This window comes from Pholcus phalangioides, unplaced genomic scaffold (assembly GCF_987345545.1).
Source record: "Pholcus phalangioides strain wild (caught in Gottingen) unplaced genomic scaffold, Ppha-v1.0 ptg000008l_1, whole genome shotgun sequence".
Taxonomy (NCBI): domain Eukaryota; kingdom Metazoa; phylum Arthropoda; class Arachnida; order Araneae; family Pholcidae; genus Pholcus; species Pholcus phalangioides.
Window position 1 is genome coordinate 6436609 of NW_028301601.1, and position 23365 is coordinate 6459973.

The window sequence follows — 23365 nt, forward strand, 5'->3', positions numbered from 1 at the left end:
CTAATATAAATTGAGTTCCGACACGGATCCAAAATGATGAGTCAGAGGGTGCGACTTATTGAGAAGTCATGGTCGCATGTATATAATTAGGGGACAAACCCATTTTTTTCAATACCGTTCGGCTATTGGGTCCTTATCGCCTCCCATGGACCTGCTCTTGAATGAAGAGGGTTTGGGGGGCGGGGGGCCCTGTGAGTGGAATGATAAAACAATTAACTTATAGCTCTGACATTATTTTGATGCTGAATGTTATTCTATTAAGTGGTAAATATTATTCTATATCGTGGGGCTTTGGCCTTTATTTCCCCGTTACGAGGGGTCAGGAGAAAATAAAATGTTAAGAACCCATGTTCTGAACAAAGCAGTGCTTAGAATTAAAATAGAGCCAAAACGGCAATAGCATAGTGCATGGATGCTTCTTCGTCTTTGGATTCCAAGCTAAGGATTCCTTGGTTGAGCACTAATCGAAAAACTCTTCGTTATAAAAAGTAACTTTGAGATCAGCCAGGGGCGCTGAAGATCTCAATTCATTTGGGACTAGATGCGTGCTTACAGGGTAGGCTAAGAGGGCTATAAGTGCGCCTCCCCCCCCCCCCCAGAGGCTGAGAGGCCCAGGGCGAAACGTTTGGAGCGGCGGCAAATTTTAGTAATTGGTGGTCGAGAACATCCAATTAAAACTGGGAAAGGGCTTCGAAATTTGAATTACCAAAAGGTAACAAAGTCATAAATCCACAATGTTGGAGATGGGAGGGGGGGGGGCTGAATATACATGTCGGCCATGCGGAAATTCAGCTCAGGTTGAACAGGAATAGAGCTAAATTCCTACATGGTAATTGAACAGGATCGTTCCAGTTGTTAATCTGGAATGCGTAACGTGTCAGCTGAGCCAAAGGGTTAAGTAGCTCTAACTTATCTAACTAGGCCCTAAACTACATTCAGATCAGCATTATTTTCTATATGAATTTAATATGAGTTTTGTATTAAAGGATGACGTGGTTCTGAAGATGACCTCCTCCCCCCCCCCCCCCTTATAATTAATGCCAAAAACACACACATATGGGACAATCGGACATCCCGGAAGGTTTTTCCTTTGATCAGAAATGTGTGTAGTTGGTGTTTACATTTCAAAATGGGCTCCTAGAATGAGTATCAAATAATTGCTGGTAAATGGCTGTTGTGGCTTTAATGCCCGTGTATTAAAGAAGATTAAGTATTCAATTTACAATGACCATATACTTCCGTGTGAGGTCAAGGCTCGGATTAAGTTTTCCGCTTTAATGTCCGTTTTTTCTTTGTTTGGGTAACCGGCGTGTTTCGTGGACGTGTCCGTAAATAATGGAAACACGCTTGACATGATTGACATGCTTGATGGTCATGGAATTGTCATTTATGTCGCGTCTTCTCCGTTGTGGGAAACTCTTAATGTGGTTTGTAATAAGCAGAATACGATTGGCTACGTTGACCGGGAGTGGAGCTAATTTTGGCTATTTTGATGGCGACCGTGCAAGATGGTTTAAAGCAATTTCCCAAAGCAGGAGCAATATCACCTCCTTCTCCCCCCCCCCCCCGCCCCGGTGGAGTATGGAATAGTCCAGGGGCGATAGAAGCTAATAATGAATAATGGTGAGTATAATTTCGTAATGCCACAGAGAACATGAATATTATTCCAGAACGAAATAATGCTTACCTGAAAAATATTCAGCCTAGGGAAAAACCTGAGAAATAATAATTAATTAAACCTAACCTAATTCCAGTCTAAGGAATTACCTGGAAAATATGCAGTTTAGGATAATTTGGAGAATATGGTGAAGGAGTTCATAGGCAAATATGTTCATGGCCCACGGATCTGGAGATCAATGTCTCTGTCAATGACCTGGGAATCAACTGGTCTAAGAAATTTCTATCGAAATGGCCTAGGAATCGCCTGGAAAATACCATACCGACTAAATTACACATAGGCATTATTTAGAAAATTATTCAAATCTGAGATTCATTTCGAAAACATGAAAACCTGGTCTAGAAATGTCACCTGTCAAAACTATCCATAATGAAAAATAATAGATATTTCCAATATTTTTGTATAGAAGAGAAATGTGCATATATCTTTCTTACAATTTTACAATCAATCGCAGAATATTTATCCTTTTCGGACACTTTATACAGGGTATAAAAGGGTCATATAGTTTTTTTTTTGAAAATATTTTACGTTTTTGTGCAAACTATACGAAGTCTTTCCTCTTCTTCCATGAATACCACCAGGATTGTGACTGCTTCCGAAGTCCGCGTCGAAATAAATAAATAAATACATGCTCTTTTTTACGTGTTTCGGGCATGTCGAGCTTTTTTGTCTAGCCCTGATATGTAATCTCCTGAAAAACCTTGTTGTCCTTAGAAAAATACCAACGATATGAGAATCACCTGAAAACATCCTCTGTATACGAATCACCTGAAAACTATTCACGGTTTACTAAGAAATCACCTGGAAAACATTTGCTGTTTACTGAGAATCACCTGGAAACTATCGACGGTTTACCAGTCTATAAGTAGAAAAGCCCAGGTGTTATTTGCAAAATACTCACGGTATAAGAGAATCACCTGTAAAATATACAGTATAAGAGTCACTTGGAAAATATTCATGATTTACAGTGTAAATTTTACACTGTCGGGGATGCGTACCCCAGTGTGCGCATGGAACATGCAGTCCTGAGGGGCTCTCCAGAGCACAGGTCGAGAACCAATGTGTAGTTTAAGGGTGTTCAACCTTTACGAGAGTGCGGGCTTTTTCACATTGATTTGAAAACGTGTCGCGGGCCACTTAATTGGTTAATCTGGAACAATTCCGCAGATAATTTAATATTTAAGTAATCTGGAACGAATACCCTGAGAAATACGAATACCCACCCTGAGCCATATTTATCCCGTTCGCGAAGATCTCTTCCAGGCAGAGTACAGTCGAATCTCGTTATAACGAACTCCAAGGGACCGGAGAAATAACGAGATTTCGTTATAAAGAAATTTCAGGTTGTTTGCACACATTGTTCCTATATAAACTTATTTGAGGGATTAGAAAAGTGTTCGTTAAAACGAGATTTTCGCTATAACGGTATTCGTTAAAACGGGATTCGACTGTAATATGATAAAGTGATTTTTCTATGTGCGCGGGTCGCTCAAGTGCTCTAGAACTGTGTCGCTGTGACCTGTGAAAATGCCACGGGTTACTCGAGTGATTTGAAACTGCAGCGGGGGTTCACTTAAGTGATCTGAAAATGTGTCGCTCACTTTTCAATTTTTACAAAATTAGGTTTGAAGTCGCGAGCCATATCATGACTTCGAGGGACATGTATGCCCTAGGTTATAACGGGAGTGCTGGTAAAGGTGCCGAGGGTCATATGGGCATTACGCCGGCTCACTAAAATTTCGTGATAAAGTTCGATCGTAAATCTCAGCCCCCATCATTAAGAATCCCTTTCAAAAAAAAAAAACAAAAAGCATCTCGCGGCATCGCTGACCGAAATCCCCATGGCACACCCCCTTCTGGGAATCACCGTCTCAAGCGAGATTTCGATTAAGGTGTCCAGGATGAGAAATTCCGTGAGAGAGAGAACCTTGACTAACCCAAGAGACTGTTCTGTGTCGAACAGGATATCCTAGCAGTAATGCGATTTAAGATGGCGGAAAATAAATACTGCTTAAATGTATGTCACGTGTGTGCCAATGCTGTCATTTTCGCACGAGAAGGCACGCATGTGCATTACGCACACACAAGAGAAAAAGTGTTTGTTTTCTCATGTTAATATAAAAAAAAACCATTCCACTAAACCGTGAAAAGGTGTTACCTGAAGCCAAAGATGTGGCCACCGTCAACAAAATAACGGGGTTATCTCTCTTTTAAGTGCGTTATTTTTTTCTATGAGGCCTTTTAGTTCTATTTTTTAAAGGTCTGTGTGTGAAGCCTTTTTCTCTTTTTAAAGGCTTTTTTAGGACAATTTTCATAGACGAAAATTGTTGACCATGATGTCGTCGGACCTTATTTCTTTTAAGCGTTTTTTTCAGTGCTCTAATTCAGTTCACCCGGCAGCATGGTGTGCGAGAATGTACCACTGAATGGCATAGCTGAAATATCTCTTTCGGGGACCCAATTTGTGAATGAAAATTAAAAAAAATTCTTTAATAGTTCGGGGGCTCCTTTCCTTCTTTGGAAACCCGTCAAGCAACTAGATCCTGAGTGCTGGATACGCACTTTATACTACCATCCGTCTATCGGTATCAAATGGGTCAAAGGCCATGCAGGAATAGCGGGGAATGAAATTGCGAACAGATTGGCCAAAGATGCTCTTAATCTCCCAACGGAAGAACAACTCTTGCTACCACGCAGTCACATCAAACAGGCGCTAAAAAGTGACCTGTTACAAAAGTGACAACAGCTATGGGACAAGAATGCACATAAAAATACCTACAAGATACAGAAACGCGTCCGTTGAAATAGTGCCACTTGGTCTAGAGAGAAAGTGATCATGATAACTGAGCACGGCCCATTACCGACGTATCTAGAACGTTTCAAGAAGTCGGACAACGCCATGTGTGCTTGTGGTGAGATTGGATCTTTATGGCATTACCTGACATCTTCCCCATATACAAAAAAATTTCATTTTGGTGCTATTCCCGAAAACGGTCAACTGTGTTTCAAAAGAAGAGTTTTGAAGAGCCCTATGAGCCTTGCTCGGGTGCAGTGGATTATATTGTTCCTCGATAACAACTTACACCGCATACATACCAAGAAAACTGGAAGTGCGCGTCTGAGCGGTGGGAGCGATGACGAGTTCAAACCCGCAAGAGCCCTAGTGATTGATCTTAAGAGGAAATATGATCTTCGACCACGTCGGCATCAAAACAAAAGTAACCGATAAAGGGAAAACAGAAGCAATCACCTGCAAGGATCAGGTAAATCAAGTCATTGATTGCAAGGACGAATTAAGTTTGATTTACTCGGCTATATAGTGAATTGCGCTGATCTTAGTTCACCTGGTGACGATTCTGGTAACGACTTGCGGCCTAGACGATGATGATCTGCGACTAATTCACAGTGATTCGAAATTTTATATTCCAAGATTATCGGCAATCATTCGATCAATTGACGATTACTATATTCTTATGGGATGGACGGCTATACACCGCCATCTTATAATCCCGTTTATAATTTTGATTGCCCATTGGCGTTGATTGTTTAGATTTTATTTATTTGTTATATGACTTCAGGGGTTGACGATCAATTTTTATGTAAATTATTTTATTTTGCTGCCTTCGTCTGAGGTGGTCATGTTGCGTTGTTTTTAATAAAACTTTCCGGACACACCTATCCTGCGGGAACGCTTCGATATCTCTCTGAGATGGGAAGCGGGGTGTGCCCGATCTTCAAAGGTCAAAGGTACACATACTGCTGTAATAAACGATTTGGAGGCATTCTGTTCGTTATTTGCGTTTCATTTCTTTGAGTTGTGTATTTTTGTGTGTCATTTCTTTGTCAACGCCACCTATGGCTGTTTTTTGTTGTTGTTTTTTTCCTGTCAAAAAAAACCCCGTGAGCTAGCGATGCTAATCCTGCAAGCCGTTTTTTATTTCGGTTATTTTTCCGGTTTTTAATCATTTTCAAAGTTTCTACGGACTTTCTGCGCACCCTGTATAATTAGCCTCTATGTATTGATAATTAATATGCAGGGTAACAGTTTTCTATTAACTAATGATTAATAGTTATTTGAATAATAATGATCACAAAAAATTCAAATAAACCGTAATTAAGAGAGAATTATAGAAACAGAACTGTTGTAACACGACCAATGTCTTCATCAGCAGAATACATTGAATTAAGTTGATGTAAAAACCTGTTTTTATTTCTTTGCCCCTTATTTGTATGCGTAAATTCTAATAACTTGCATTTTGTACAATTCAAACATACTATAGTGAAAGGCCTACATAATGATACTCAAAGTGACTAGAGAAACATTGTTTTAAAGGAGTTATCGTTATAAATGGAGTATATAAACACTATGAATTAGGACCAGAGGGTAATATCGATATAAAGAAATTGTTGTATAAGATTATTGTTTATTACTTTTCGTATAGATCAGGGCTGAGCACAAATCACAAGATAATCTAGGCCCAAAAAAGTTTTAGCTACAGAAAAAAGGCTGAAATAATGCTTCTTTTGACTTTTACTTTGCTCTAACCTTCAGCTGAAGGTGTATGCCCTCACACATGCACGGAACCAGGGAAGGAAGGACGATAGACCCTTCTAAAAGCCGAATAATATGGGAAAATTTGTCTGTCCCGTAAAATACGGGACGATCCAACAAACCTGCACAATTCTCCCCATCCAACACATCGTCCTGGATCGGCGACTGATTCACAGAACTTTTCCCGGACTTTTATAAAATATTTGTATACATTCCCCTGACTTCTGCCAAATATTTTTCATTTCCCTGTATAGACAGGTCGCTAGGAACCCCTGAATAACCATAATCTAAGTGCCAGCAAATTGCCTCGACATAGAAACAAGAATGCCGCGAAATATGCAAAGTATTTTTTCTGATCCCATTTCCAAGAGTGCCACGAAAGCTTGTGAGCACGCGTGTAACGGGTAGCAACTTTCAAGATAACATTAAAAGTTCCTTCGATCAGCTGTGTAATCAATCAATCGGTTGCGTGGTCGTCCCTATGACGTCACGATGGGATCGATCGTTTTTTGATTGCCGTGAGTGTCCTACTTTTATTGCTTTTCTTCATCTCACGTGAGTAATTTTATTTGTTTGGTGATGTGTCTTAGGAGTATTCTTTTATTGTAGTGTCACTGATGTGCCGCGTCACGTCCTCGGAGGTATATGGCAATTCTTTATGACTATAGAAATGACAATAAAAGCGAAATGTCCAGTCATAAAAACCGGAAAAACAAGCAAGAAATAAGTTTCCTTGGGAAAGAACGATTTCCCATCATGTCTAGGACGTTATTACCGATAACATTTCGACACACCAGCATCGCAATTCGCATTTAAGCTTTAATCATTGCACATAACCTAGGTCAATCGAACTACCGTTTGATTTGTGTCGCGTCCAGATACAGGGTGTCCCATAAATTCCAAATAGTCTAAAAATTCATAAAAATTTAAGGAATTGGTATATTCGAATGCGGTTTGCGATAAAGTTATTCTCACAGAATTTCACACAGAAAATAAATTAGTTCACATTTTTGTTGTTAAAGGGGGCGATCAACGTCTTTTATCGATCTGAACCTTTCTTAAATCTCTTGTCCGAAACGTACGTAAAGCTGCAGTCCAGCGATTCGTGGCTGAGGTATAAAACAGTTTTATCAATAGTACCTCATCCACCAATGTCAACACCACAATGAGAAACCTCATGTAACCGCCAATCAGGGCCGCAACTAGGATTTTTTCCGCCCTGTGCAAACATGATTTGCCACACCCAAAAATTTAAAATTCGATAATTTTATAACGGTGTTCCGGCCCATTGCTTACTTAAAATGATTGGAAAGACAGTTGAAATCTATCAGTGTCATTTACCATCGATCCCATCCCCAACTCTTACTCATCTGTCATAACACATCTTATAGCATCTGTATCTTATTCACGTATAAAAATGCAGTTAAGGGGTCATTTTCAAGTATTACGTCAGCATCGGGGGGGGGGGAGGGGTTCGGATTTATTGACTTTTGATGACAAGGGAGAGGGGGCGATTTGAAGGTTGCTTACGTCATCAACCACCCCTTTTTGAAGATATGAAATATTCTAAGCTGCTGCGAAATTTTGCTGTGTCATGCTGACAAGAGGGGGGGGAGGGGGTTAAAAATGGCTCAAAATCTGCTTACGTAATACTTGAATGGCCCCTAAGTACGCTAGTACTGTTTTTTTTTTTTAATAAAACCAACATTTAATGCATTTTTTTATTGTTTTTTGGATAATTCGAGTTTTTTGGTAATCCGAGGTGGCCTCGGTCCCATCTACCTCGGATTATCGAGGCTCTACTGTACGAAAACATTTTTGTATGTGTGTGAGAGAGAGTGAGTAAGTGAATGATATGCAAGCTTCTGAAACATTTCGAGCAGTAGGAATGGCTCTTGCGTAAATATGGAGGAGAGTAAGCCTCATATGTATTTCAAGAAACGCGCAAGCGCGTGCGACACATAATCTGTAGCAGTGGCGTATTTACAGGGGGGCTTAGCGAGTCATAGCGCAGGGCGGCCAGTGCCGTCTTAATGCATAGGTCCACCCGAGTATGGCCTGGGGGGCCTCAAGAGAAGAGGGGCATCAGAAAAATGAAAAGTAGTTGAATTTTTCGAGAATTTGCCAGGTAGGGCCTCAGAAAAATCACTTGGCCCGGGTGCCCATGATTCTCTTAAGACGGCCCTGAGGACGGCAAATTCAAAGGGGCGGCAAATTTGAGGAATGAGTGACCAAGAAAATTAGTAGAATGGGAGAAGACAAAATTTGTATAATCTCGATAAATCCGCCTCTGCCCAAAAGCAAGGGACTAGGTTAGTGAGTGACCTAGAGAGTTTGGAAGTACGTGAGTGAGAGAGAGAGCAAGTGAGTGACTTAGAGCGTGTGAAAGCATGTGAATGACCAAAAGAGTGATCTAGAGCGTGTGAAAGCATGTAAATGACCAAAAGAGTGATCTTGAGCGTGTGAAAGCATGTGAATGTAAAAAAAATGGCATAGAACATATGTAAAGGTGTAACTGATCAAAAGAGTGACTTAGAGAAAGTGAAAACATGTGAATGTCAAAAACAGCCTGCACAGAGTATGTATAAAAGCGTAAATGATGAAAAGAGTGACATATAAAGCAAGGAATAGTGTCAGCGAGTGAGCAAAACAGAGAACAAGCATGTGAGTGACCAAAAGAATGACTTGGGGGAAGGCCAATGGGTCATAGAAAAGGGTGGCGAATTCGATGAAAAAGTAGTCAATGAAATTAGACAATAATGGGAGAAGGGTGGCAGAAATTCATGTAGCCCACAGGCATCAAAACCATAAATGCGCCTCTGATCTGTAAATGAAAACAGCAATCTTCGAGCATTTCTAGGAGGTACGCAAGCTCTCTACGGATCTCTGATGACACATCACCTAGGCAGTTCTTGAGAGGGGATGTAATCTTTCTACACAGGTTTAGCACTAGAAGTCCACGATTTTCCAGAAGTACGAACACCTCCTATGCATTATTTAGCGTGCTTATTTTTCCAGATTGTGAGTTTATTCTCTTTAGTTTAATTTTGTCACTGGAGTGTTAGGGCTTCCATTGCTGGATTTGCGAGATAAGCGTTTTTTCTTATTACTCTCAACTTTTTTAATTTTCGTTGTGCATTTTTGACCGACTTAAATTTTATTTTCTCGCTCTCATTTCAATTTCATTGCACTTTTGCCAGGTTTGTGACCTTTGCTTTTTTGTCGATGATCAATTTCTTTGCTCACGTCCTCGTATAGGAAGGAATGATTGGTTCTTTGTTTCCGGCCATTTTTCGTGTTTCTCCCGCTTCTTTTGATATAATTTCGTGAGTTATTTTGGCGTTAATGCTAGCGAACAGTGTATACTTTTTCCCGGGTATTCTCAGTAATTTTTTTTTTTCATTTTGGGTCCTATTGTTTTAGTGTTAGTGAATAGATAGTTAGCTAATACTAATAAGTATAAATTTTACTTTGTATCTTAATACTTTTTTAGGGGTTTCCATTCTTTATCTATTCTATAATATAAAATCACAAACAAACTCGAAAAGGGCCTGTTGCTAAGCAACCGAGTGACGGAAACTCTGTTACGGAAGTGGGTTCGATTGATATATCGATATTCACATTCATATATCGATATGATATCATATATCATATATCGATATTGGGTCGATATTCACATATCGGGACCCATTTGACCCATCGGGACCATGTTATGTGCATGTACCAAGAGGCTCCTACATCCTACAGCAGAGCCCTTAGGCTGGAATTTAGATTTCGAGCCCCCAAACCAGCTTTTCAGGGGCCCCCCTGTGATTAATTTATAGTGTGAAAAATCAAAAAGTGAAAAGAATCGTTGTGGCCCCTGTCAGCCCTTCCTTTGTGGGGGGGGGGGGAGGTCCATGCCGAGAGGTATATATATATATGTGTAATATACACACACAACAGCAGTGCTCCCAACACAGGGTCGGGGTACCCGGGGAAGATTTCACGTATAAGTAAAAAGTTTTCATTTCCAGGGGCCCTTGATGGATCTCATTGTTTTCTTGCTGCTTTAACGTTGAAAAATTTCGATAGCGGAAGCAAAAGATATATCCAGTCTGGGGCCCCACCAAAAGTATGCGAATTGGTGTCCCGGGTAATTGGTTGGGGGGTCCTGGATTTTATTCGTTGGTAAAACGAATACAAATGAAAATTTTTCATGGTACTCGCTCCATGGGATGGCCGACAAGCTTCCAAGTCAGGGCCCATGTTTACAGGTTTCATTTTCGGTGCCCTGGACGAATCTCATTCTTTTCTGTTGTAGAATTCGCAACAGCGGAAGCCCGAGATAAAGCCAGTCTGGGGCCCCACCAAAAGTATGCGAATTGGTGTCCCGGGTAATTGGTTGGGGGCCCTGGATTTTATTCGTTGGTAAAACGAATACAAATGGACATTTTTCATGGCACTCGCTCCGGGGGATGACCGACAAGCTTCCAAGTCGGGGGGCCCATGTTTACAGGTTTGATTTTGGGGGCCCTGGATGAATCTCATTCTTTTCTGTTGTAGAATTTGCCACAGCCCAAACCCGAGATATAGCCAGTCTGGGGCCCCACTAAAAATCTGCGTATTGTGTCCCCGCTACTGTATGTGGGGCCCTGGATTTTATTCGTTGTAAAATTGATAAAAATGAAAAATTCTCACAGGGGGGTGTCCGACAAGCTTGCAGGTCAGGGCTTCATGGAAATGTTGGCAGGTTGTAATTCGGTGCCCCTGAATGTATCTCATTGATTTTTGTGGTTTAACATTGTAAAATTTGCAACACATCGGTAGCCCAAGATATATCCAGTGTGGGGCCCCACTGAAATTCAGCGAATTGAATCTGGGGACCCCCATGGGGAAGTTTTCTGGGGATACTTGATGAATCTCATTTGTTTTTTGTTGCTTTATTATTATTTTCATTAAAATTCGCTTCTTCAGTAGGCTGGTGCTTTCACACGTCCCTTTCCCCTTTTCCATAGCACGCTGATGAAGTGGGACGAAATAAACAAGATATGTCCGGGAGAGAAGTGGGGGGGGGGGGGGGTTGGCCGCCAAAGGCGGCAGGGGGGCAGAGCCCCCCTAGTATACATATATATTTCTTCCTCGTGATTTAGTGTTGAGCATTTTATTTTACTTAATTTTTTTGTACAATCTTTTACGTATATTTTGCATTATAATGTAATTTACGTTATTTTAATTTTTTGTTAACGTTTCTCATTTTCCTATTTTTTAAGTGTTATTATCTAGTTTTTAGTAATAGTGTTAGTATGCCTCGACCTCGATTAGTGCTGTGTAGGGCTTGTGACGGGAGGTTTCCCTGATCTGGGGGATAGTAGCTGATAGTTTCAACTGTAAGGGGTGTTTAAATAGGGCAAGGTTGAAACTCGAGGTCGAAGCGTTACGAGAGAGAGTTAGAGTTTTAGAGTGCCCCGGTTATTACGGAGCCATTTGACGATGAAAAAGCAATCTCCACGAACAACGACAGTCTAGATTGTGAATGGGTGGTTGTGGATGAGGTAGAGAGGGATAGTGATAGGGGTTTAATCATCGGCGATTCTATAGTTAGGGAACTAGGAAACAGAGTGTGTAAGGATTTTTGGGATTTCGAGTGCTGTTGTCTTCCTGGGGGGAAAATTAGCAACGTTCGAGACGTTTTTCATCTCCGAAAGCTGCACTTGCGGGTAATCCTGTGAGTGGGAACGAATCAGGTAGAAGCGGATATTAGTGAGTGTCTGTCAGAGTACCGGTATTTGCTATTATCCGCTGGGGGGGGGGGAGGTTCAGATGTGACAATCATTCAAGTACTGCAAGGGGTAGTAGGGGTATGATCCACCAATTCAATTTACGCCTGAATGACATTTGCTCCTCACTTGGGGTCACGTTCTTGGAGCTTCCCGCATTTACCGATAGGTGGATTCGTTGGGATGGGATCCATCTGAATAGGATGGGGGTCTGGGAGGTTTACGATAGGCTTAGGTCAGGTTATTTACTCCCAGACCACGAAGTCGGGAATGTGAGTTAGTAAATGATAACAGTACTGACGGGGAACTACCCACCTCTGACTTGGATGGCTTCTCGATTGACACTAAATAACAGGGTAAATTAAAATGTGTGCTAATAAATGCCAAAAGCTTGGGTAATAAAGATTTTCTAGAAACTATGATAGCTGTGGAGGGCCTGGATCTTATAGCTATTACAGAATCTTGGACAAACGATGGGGATGAATCTTTCTTACACATCTCAGGATACGATACTTTTTTAAGAAATAGATCGGATAGGAAAGGGGGTGGAGTCTTGATATGGGCCTACGTGATATCATGTTTGAAGGCTAGAGAGTGTAACGTGAAGAGAAGTGATATTGAAACTATATGGGTTGAACTTGAAGACAAAAACGTCATAAACTTATTGTTGAGGTTTGTTACAATCCACCGAATAGGAATCCAAACTTCATGATGAAATTTCCTGCATGTGTAAGCGAAGGAGGGTTATAATACTAGGGGGTTTCAATTACCCGAGTATTGATTGGGAGAACCTTTCATCTAGAGATCAGTACGAAAGAGACTTTCTTGGTGCTCGAAAATTTTTTGTATCAGCATGTATCAGAAGCCACTAGGGGTACTGCTATTTTGGATTTAGTTCTTACTAGTTCCGAGGATCTTGTTGTACGTGTTTCGGTGGGGGACGAGTTTTCTTCCAGTGATCTCATCTCGTGTCGTCAGTTTTCTCTAAGTTTTCTTCTAGTAAGGTTGATAGAAAAAAGACTGGTTCCTTGTTTTCGGAGAACTAACTTTGAAAACTTCTGCTAATCTTTCTCTCAAAACATCAGAGTTAGTCCTTGAGGAACTCCACTAGTGACGGCTGTCCAATCAGTGTCTGGGGCCCCCATACTTTTTCACTTTTTATCGATAAACTCGATCAGGGTAAGGATGGGATTGTTGCAAATTCGCAGATGACGTGAAGCTAATGGGGGTAGTTGGGAATCAAAGCGATAGGGAGTTGCTCCAGACCCACTTAAACAAGATTGGAACATGGGCAAATGAATGGAGCATAAAGTTTAGCGTTGACAAGTGCATGGTCGCTCATTTTGGTTCGAACAAAATTTTCAACATTTCGTTTCTCTTACAAGTTGAATGGTGTCACTATCCCGGATGCAACTATGGTGATTTGGAATTCTCATTGACATTGACGAGCGGCTTAGGTTTCCTGAACATTGTTCAGCGCTGATAAAAAAAATCTAACAGAATGCTCGGTTTTATTTTCAAAAAGGTCGCGTTCTCCTAAAGTCATTCTTTCGCTTTTCCGAGGCTTAGTTCGTCCTGGACTGGAGTATGCTGTAAGGTTTAGGAGACCATACCAACGGTGGGACATAGACTTGGTTGAAAGGGTACAGAGAAGAGCTACGCGTGTCCTCATTGGCACATGCAGCTTGAGTGATGAAGAGAGACTTTATTTTTTGAATATGCTTACATTGAATGAACGCAGATGTCGGGGAGATAGTAATTGATCCCACGGAGGTAGTAAATTCTAACACAATTGACACGTTTAAAAAGAAATACGATAAATGTGTTCGGGTAAATCGAGAAGCTCTGTCCATTCTTAGAATAAGACAACAATAAATACATTCTTTGGGATTGTATAATATTTTATCATGTATATATATCATAGCTGCCAACTTTTGAAAATGAAAATTCGGGAGATTTTCGCGCAAACCCGTATTTTATGCTAAAACCACTCCCTAATAAATACAATAGGGATTTTTCCAAATAAAATAGGGATTTTCCAAACATAAAAGTTAAAGCGTAGGGAATAAAATCCCTACTGAAGTCAAATTGAAATAGGGATTTTTTTACACACATGGAAGTTAAACCCTTGGGAATAAAATTCCTAAGCAAAAAAACAAGTGAAATTGGAGGCCAAAACTACAATGATGTAAAAATAAATATTGTGTTCAATCAGAAACGCCGTGAACGAACATTCTGCGCGAATGACCCCAAAATCATCGGAAGATGAAGGAAAACACCGTCAATTTTTGAAGAACACTGACTTTTTGTGACACTTGCTTTTTTCATTTCACGAGTGATGATGGCAGTCTTTCCATGACCGATGTTTATGTCCGTAACACAACTTGTACGAAAAGGAAAAGTCGGCCCTCTTCTGGAACGTTTGATGAAAGGAAATTTATCGGAATAATTATCTTTAAAATTGATTAAATATGTTTTTGCTTATCATTATGCATGCTTTGTTATATCGCACGTACGTACTTCAACAAAAGAAATTTTGACCATATGCGCGTCACTAGAATCTTCAATTATTATCCAGGACTATTGGCTGCTAAGCCATTTCCCTGCACGATAAGACAAACAACTTTCTTGTTACCATCAGAGGGTTTGTAAAACTTCCTTAAAAAGGGAATTTCCCCATTTACGACGTGTGACGTCATTTCGAAAGGGGAAAAAAAGATGCTTCATGCCCCACAAGAAATTCCTTAGGGATTTTTTTTATAAGCGGGGATTTTTTTAATGAAGTAGGGAATTTTAAGGGACAATTAGGGATTTTTGTGATTTTCGTAAAAATTCGGGAGATTTAAGAACTTTTCGGGAGGTCGAGCGATGAAGCTAAAATTCGGGAGATTCCCGAAAAATTCGGGAGACTTGGCAGCTATGATATATATATACTAGCTATAATACCCGGCACTGCCCGGGTTTTCTTCAGTGAGGCTGTTTGGATCACGTAATATCTCCCTCTTTCTTTGAGGGACATGCAAACCGTGTCTAAGTTAACCAATATGTCGACTTCCTGCCCGACTTCATGAAATAAACAAATCTAGATTTAAAGAAACATAAAAACGAATATATTTTTTTTTTCCTTTTTTTAAGGGGCGCTAGGTATTTCGATCTCCCCCCCCCCCCCCCCCGAACTTTAAGTTATCCATCTGCCTGTTTGAGCTTTCAAAAATGCTTAATTGAAGCTGTGGAATTTCTTCGATGTACTTTACGGGCCCATAATTAATGTATCAAACCATTATAAAGGCATAAACTGTTATACATATGCATATACTAACAGAATTAAAGAAGTGACAAACCGTTGTAAAGGCATACACACGTCTGAAACGCATTGCTAGGGAACCACGGTAACCAAAGTAAACGTTCGGAAAGTGATTGTTGAGGCCCAAAAACCATTATTGCCCGACAGTTTTTTGCCCATTTGGGAATTTTAGAATAGCCTATCGTTCAAGCCGGGTTCCATTTGGTATATATGCAAAATTTGGCGACGATTGATCTAAAATTGTAGATTTGTATAGAGAACATACACTCACACACAGAAAATCAATTTTATATATATAGATTGTTTATAATTTTTGTGATTGCATTTTTAATTGGGTTACTGTATTAGTAATATATGCATCTATACTTGTTATGGGCATTTTGCCTGTTGTAGCCTTGTATTTGTATTTCTGGGTGGATACTTGAAGCATGAAAGATTGGGAACACTGCTCTTATAAACAAATAACTCTCGTAATCGACTAAATCAAATCTTCATGTTGGCTACGCCGTAATACGCAATAGCGTATTCAAATATTGGGAATATATTCCGCGGCTGAACGATCCTCATAACGATTTTTGTTTTGGCAGCCTAATACATAGCTAACAATAGAATCATATTCTTTTTTTCGAGTAGGGAAAATGGAAATCGATATCATCACGGATTCTGTTTTGTATTCACGTTCTAATCTGGCGATCTCGCATTCCAATAAGAATATGCATTTGGCAACATGGAAAATTTCGATTATTATTTTTTTTTACATTGTTATTGTGTCATTATCGTTCGAATTACATTCGTAATCATTATTTTTCCTCTGTAATCGGCTTTCGAGATACATCGGGGTTTTTTCTAAGGAAAGTTCTTCGGCGATTACCGTCATATTTTATTATTTTACAAGGGAACAATATTCTCGGGAATCCACAGAGGAAAAACATCGTCACTCAGCATGTCACATTACCAAGGTAAATGTAACACATACAGCTGCACGGGGCCACAAAATTTCAGATTGGCAGATTTTTTTTTTACTTTTTGCAGTCACTTCTAAATTGAGGAATAGGCACAAAATATTTGGCCGTAGATGAGCGTAAAAGACACTAAATACGGGTAGGAGAAATTTTTTAGGAGTCAAGAATCCACTCCCAGTCCTGCTTTTCCGGGACTGAAAATCTCTATTAACAACTACTTTTCCTGTTGGTAGACACGCCTCGCTGACATGGATTCCGAAAATTTTGTATTGTCATCAGACTTCAATTAGGTAATCACTTCTATGAAATTTCAGGCGCCAATAAAAGTGATTTGGTGAACATGTTACTGCCAAAGCCCGAAATTGACCAGTTCGCGAATGGGCCAATTTTGTTGTAAATTGCCCCGACAAAGGTTCGAAATGCGGATATTGACCAGCCAGTTCTTGGAGTGGCCGGAGCACCCTGGCCAAAGTCCGATAACAAAAGACATGATTCGAGACCATCGTCAAGTTGGCGTATTGTTTAGTAATAATTATGTCCACATTAGTTATGGCATAATATCGAACCGCAGTCACGATGCTGTAATAATTGTTTTTCTCCAAAATTTGGCAAAAAAAACTACATACTTTTATAGTTTTTCTTTCGTCACATGGTAAGCTAATCCAATATAGCCGCTATATATAGCCATGTGTGTCACATTGGCGATGAAAAAAATTGGTTTGGCTCCTACCGGACCGTCTTACATCAGCACATCGAACTTTGGAAAGGTATCTCCGGCCAAATTCCGAATCAATTCTGAAAATCAGACTTTGGCCATAACTCTCGGTCACTTCGCAAATTGGCCAAACTTCGGGCTTTGACAGTAACAAATAAATAGCGTGCTGGGGGGGGGGGGAGAGTAAAGGCGAAATTTAAGTAGAGTTAGGATATACACTATAAGCATAGGGTGTCCAGATCACGCGACTGAGAAACCGGGACAAATCAGCACCTCCTAGAAATAGGCCTCCGCACGGGTTACCAAGTTCATCCGTAACGTAATTAAGACTACCTAGTAGGTTTGCCACATTTTGAACCACAGCATGGTATTTCGTTTCTTATTTTGGTGTAGAATCTTCCTGGTTGGCTCACAAATACCGCATAATCATTGTATGTGAGAGCATAGAAATCGCCAATTCTGAGCCCGATCGTTTCTTTTCCGCACAAAAAACATTGATACTGCACACCAACTCCGGCCATATATCGCCATAGGGCAACCATAAGGCATATTTCCAACCACTGGAGTTGAGTTGGGCGGGAAATAAGAATCCATCCACGGTGGTCGCCCCAGGCTCTGCAGGTAAAACAACGCTGATACTGGCACGGGCTATACTTCACTTCCAGCTGCAGTCTAGTGAAATTATGTGAGCAATTTTACGGACCGGCGTGAATGGGAGAGGGCGCGGTAGCCCAGGTCGATAAGATACTCGCCTAAAGTACCAAAGGATGTTTAGAGGTGTCGCGAGTTCGATACCTGGTTCGCCCTTGTCAGAAAACTTTCTTGACACAGGGGTACAACAGAAACGGTGACATGACCGCAGGAAAAAGCTGCTACCGCAGGGAGTCCCCCATCGAGGGGTTAGCGCACCAACCTGTCGATGAGTATAAAAAACAAGCCTGCCGTTCCGAATCGGCAATAAATTGTAGGCCCCGGTTTAATTAGCCCTCGTGTGCAGAAAAATGACCGTGGTGCGACAAAAATGATCAAGTGAATGGGAGAAATAATTTTCGAACCGGCGGAAAAAAAAATATTAGGGGAAAATTTCCTAATCAACTGCATGAATATTTCACCTTACTATTTTAAATGTGAAAAACATCGCTAGGGTGGGACCCTCTGCTGCCACCTATTGAATAAAACTATATATTATAATTCTTAAAATTATCATCGGTTTCTAAACAAAGTGCAGCATGAAAATAAACAATATGTGACATAAACTGTGATTTTTATTTTTATGCTTTAAAAATACCGAACCGAAAACCATAATTGGTGAAACGGGGTTCCAATGGGTAGTCATAACCAGTGCCGCCTTAACGCATGGGCCCACCCGGGTATGGCCCGTTAATTTTTAACCTGTACGCTCTTCGTGAGCGGATCACTGCGAGAAGCTTCCGGGGCTATGCGTTGATGACCCCCCCCCCCCCCACGCTAGACACTTCACCAAATGAACGCGTAAAACCTGATCAGCTAATTATGTCAATGATGATCGAGTGTCAACAGATGGAACAATTAATTATCAATACTTATCTTAACCATTAGAGAATAATGATTTGTCCCTTATTTTTCAGGTGGCTGAACTACTGAATCGTTGCACATGCCCATCTCAATACCCAATGCTAAGGGTCGCTGATGGTAAATACAGGATTGGTGACACTCAAGTTTTGATATTCGTCAGGGTATTGAGGAGTCACGTCATGGTTCGCGTTGGAGGAGGATGGGACACCCTGGAGCATTACCTGGAGAAACACGATCCCTGCCGAGGACGATCTGGTAAAAGCTCTTCCCACTGTTGAAATAATTTCTCTGATTTCTCTAGATTTTACGGTTGATCTTCAATTGATATGTCTTCATTTTCCAGGGCGTCGTCTCTCGTCAGTGACGACACCAGTGAGCGGCAAGCAAAAATGGCCGACCTCCCAGCAAAGGTATGCAGTCGCTTACGCATGCTTGTTCAGAGATCTTTGGGTTCTCTGCGTGTAAAGGTTTGTTTTATATTGAATTTTCGTGCTTTGTGTTATAGGCCTCGTTCCTGTGGGACACCATCGGGTCGAGTGGCCGCAACGCCGACGTCCCCGCCATCGAGAAGATTGTCTTGCGACTTGAGTCGACTGGAATCACCCGAGGAGAGACGTCGCTGTTCCTCCGTCGCCGGATCCAGGGGCCCGTCCCCTCGACACAATATCCACCACAACAACAACGATGAGGATCCATTCCTGGCCCACACCAGGCACGGCCGACGGCAGTACAGCGGCGGCAGCTCGTCTGAGGTTTCGGAAGAGAGCGTCGAGCTTCGCGACACGTGGCGGATGGGACACCGGCAGAAGCGACAGTCACCCAGGAAAGTGATGAGGTACGGCGAGAACGGCATGGACGACAGCGAGCCGGATTCGATATACTCTTCGCCACCCAGATCGATGGATTCGTGCAGGCAGTCGAGGTGCACGTCCAGGCCGTCGAAGCCACCGTCTATCAATTCGGACGATTCGGCAGTGTCCCTCGGATGCGCTGATGAGATCCCGCCGGCGACCAAAACCGCGAAGAGCAAGATACCAAAGAGTCGACAATCTCCGTCGCATTCGCTCAGCACTGGCCGGAACCCGAGGGATACCCACCATCACGTGATCGGCCGACTATCGTCTAGCAGATCAGAAACAACTCTATTCTCCCCTTACAACTCTGCAGCTGGTTCGAGGACACCATCTTCATCTAGGGGTCGAAGGACATCACCTTCAGTCACTCGGAAATCAGGGTACTTACCACGAAGTAACAGCGGTATATCTGTAAGTGACGGCGACCCGTATGTTCCTTCTTACAGGAATAGGCGACAGCCATCATCGGCTTCATCGTCTCCTGGTCTAAGGACGTCTCCAACGAAGGATCGACGTCCTTCGTCGGCAATGTCCACTCCGAAAGGCAGTAGGTGTAGGAGCACAAGCTCATCCTGCCAGTCATCTCCCGGGAAGTCAGTTGCTCCTCTCCTGGAAGAGATTCTCCAGGATTCCGACGTCTTAGACACGGACGAGAAGCTCTTAAAACATATGGAGAAGCTCATAAACCAATATCGTGCAAAGGCAAACCAAGATGGTGGGACGGACGAGGACGAAGAGGATCCTACGGAAGCTTGCTTCTCTCTGTCGCCTGATGATGACACCTCTTTGTCTTCCTTGCGCTGTGGATCCTTGTCATTAGGTAGATTACAGAAAGCTATTGAACCTAGCAGAAGAAGCTCTGCAGCCAGTAACAAATCACCATCTAAAATACCAGTATTTACGGCATGGCAGCCCAAGTAATAAACAAGAGCATATGCAAAGTAACATATTGAACTTTTCTGATAGCCAAAGTGTAAATGCTGAGACAGCAGTCACATACATGCCAAATGTACTGGACTTGAACTAGACAAGAAGTGTCGTGAAGCAAAAATCAAATTTTTTCATCATTCCTTTCATATCATCTCCAAAATGCTTTCCCAGAGCAGTCTGAAAGCTGCCTTAAGATGGTCTATATAACGATTAGGCCATTCAATCGCCTGATTGTCTGAAAACTCCAAGTCAGAGCAGTTTAAGCTTCTTAAAGCTTGGATTTCAGGTTGATGGGAATCTATGAAAATGCAAGATTTTAGTGTTCCAGAGGATCAGTCAAAGCCCAGCTTGATCAAGTAGAGCTTGGATTTTGCAATGCAGAATTTTAATTGGTTGTACAGTGTGAGATTGAGGCTATCAAAGTCAAATGTGTTGGTTCTTTAGCGTGCTGCTTCTTAGAGGAAAATTAATAAAGGCAAATTAATATATCACAGGGTGGTTATAGATGTGTAAGACAACAGAGCTTCTTATGAATTTAGTAAAGCTTGGACTTGTCATCATGTGGCCTAAGATGGAGAACAGGCTGAATAGTAGTCTTTCCCACCTGATTACTGGAGGCGAAAGCACAGATTCTTCAGCATATCTAAAACAATGTCTTCATTGCAGCTACAACAAGACACTGCCTATAAAAAGCTTTATACATGGACTTGATCATTCTGAGACATAATTTCCAGAAACCATGAAAGTAAGAGGCAAAAGAACAGATTGAGCTTCAAACAGCTTCACTTAATGGGAATCCTTAAAAAATGAGGCGTCTCAAAGGATTTTCAAAGTTTAGCTTGATCGAGTAGAGTTGGGATTCGGAATGCTAAATCAATTTGCTGCATGCTGCTAGATTGAGGTTCTTGATGCGCAGGTTAAATGTGTCCATTCTTTAGTGTGATTCTTTTTAGAAGACAGAGAGAATATTAAGAGCATATAAAACAAAGAAGAGGAGAGTGCTACATCAAGGGTTTGAGATTGCCATGGCACTGCTATAAACCTATCTCAGCTTGTCCAATACTTAAGATGGAAGGAAAGAGAATCCGGCAATGAATGCAATCCTTCCCACTAGAAATTATCAGACTCAAAGCTTCTAGACACTGTAGAAAGATGATATGCCCAAGATGTAAAATTGGTCTGACCTTGCTGCAGTTGTTACCTCCATAAATTACAGAGGCTACAGACAGAGGTGCTTCTTAGAATACAGTGGAACGTTATAGGTATTTCGATGAAAGGTTCAGTAGGTGAAGGTTTGTTAACCTGTGCAGAAGAGATCCTGATACCTCAAGCTATGCATATTTTCAGTTCCTCCTTCTAACCTGTCCATAGGCAAGATAAGATTTACAAATTGCTACGTATACATGTGTTACTTGTTTCGATTGATTCAGATTCTAGAACTTATGTGCTGTTATTTTTTTCTCATGAATAGGACTTGAGTAATTGAATATATCAGAATATAAAGGGTGTAATGTTGGTCACACAAGTGAAAACTGCTTTACCAAAGGAAGTTTGTGCCAACTTGAAACATTTGCAATTCGCCATGAGATTTGATCAATTAGTAGTTGATATTTTCTCCTGAGGATTTGTGCTTGTATGAGTGTGTATGTGAGAAGAGCATTTTTTTTATTCCCCTTCTTGTTAGACACATGGGCTGGTCCCGATTTCCTATCAAGCTGCTCACAGCCGTTGCTTTGTTAGCCATTAGTTGGATGAAAAGAAATTGATTCTTGAATGTTAGTGTTTTTTGCAATTACTAAGAAGCTTCTTTTTTGAAGAGCACGAATGAAATTTAATACATTAGATAATCCTGTTTCAAATGAAACTGATTTTTTTTATATTCTACTTGTTGCATAATATATTTTTTCTTCCCCTCCCCACTTTGAATTTGTAAGTTTACCGTTAATTTTTTGACTGCGTGGAGTCCGTCCGATTATGATTTGTCCTTCAGTATTATCATGAAAAGATAAAATTATTCCACATGATTTGCATCGTCTTTGTTTGGTGCATTTATTGAGTAGAGCTGTTTGTTGCTTTCTTGTTAATTTCAAACATAATAAATGGTGTTTTGTTAAAAAGTTGTGTTTTTCTTTTCCGGGAATATTCACATAGTGAGCACATTGTAGTGATACTATTACATAGCAACCAACATGTACAATATAGTGAATTCTTACACTATAGCCTTTTCCCTGTCTGTTGCATATGAGACACAGCCATTGAGAAAATTATTCTGCACATGCAAAATCATGAAATACACCATTGGTAGATATGGTGTATTACCATTCCGCTCACAAAAGAAACAGGAAACATCACTAAAGAACAATAAAACATGATACAGGCTTGTTTCCAGTGATTAGTTGCATCATGTGGGTAGAGATATGTACAGTTGATGTAATAACACTCATCCAATGTCTCCTACTTGTGTACTTGGCCTTTATCAAGCTATTGCAATTATGTCATGGTGCAAAAGATTTTCTTTTGTATCCAACTAGGTTCTTTAAACTAGCCATAATATGCTTCTGATAATAAATTGCACATTATTTTGACGAAGCTGTCACTAGGTCCATACTTGATGTTTATGTTCCCGTACAGTCAAATACTTTATAGCATAACCATAAAAGAATTGTCACTAGAAAAATTTCCTGGCCTGTGAAACTGCACACTCCTAAGTGCTCAGATATAATGATAAACCACTAAAATCTTTAAACAGAATAATATATGTTTTGTTATCTAACAATAGTTAACAGAATGCAACAAGGTATCCTCACCTTGTCTTTATAGCTTTATCTGTGATGAAGCACTGCTTCACCAACTCCTACTATATAGCGTATTATGGTCAAGGTAGGTGAAGTCTTTCTGCTATGAAACAGTACTTCACAGATAGACGAGGCGAGGAGACCCTATTGTATTCTGCTGACTTTTGTTAAATGACAAAACATTATCCTGTTGAAAGATTTTAGTGGTTTATTATATCTGAGGATTCAGGTATGTGCAGTTTGCATGGGCCAGGAAATTTTT

The 23365-nt window shown here is 40.9% G+C and overlaps 1 protein-coding gene across 1 annotated transcript in view; it reads left to right on the plus strand.

Moving 5' to 3' along the window:
* The window catches only part of LOC149083563 (uncharacterized), a 51486-nt gene extending 29485 nt beyond the window's left edge, over positions 1-22001 (plus strand). Inside the window, exons 2-4 of the mRNA XM_089234079.1 lie at positions 18578-18779; positions 18868-18934; positions 19030-22001. Coding sequence (XP_089090205.1) covers positions 18578-18779; positions 18868-18934; positions 19030-20299 — 1539 coding nt within the window. The 3' untranslated portion in view covers positions 20300-22001. The remainder of the gene's footprint in view (positions 1-18577; positions 18780-18867; positions 18935-19029) is intronic.
* The last annotated feature ends 1364 nt before the right edge of the window (positions 22002-23365 follow it).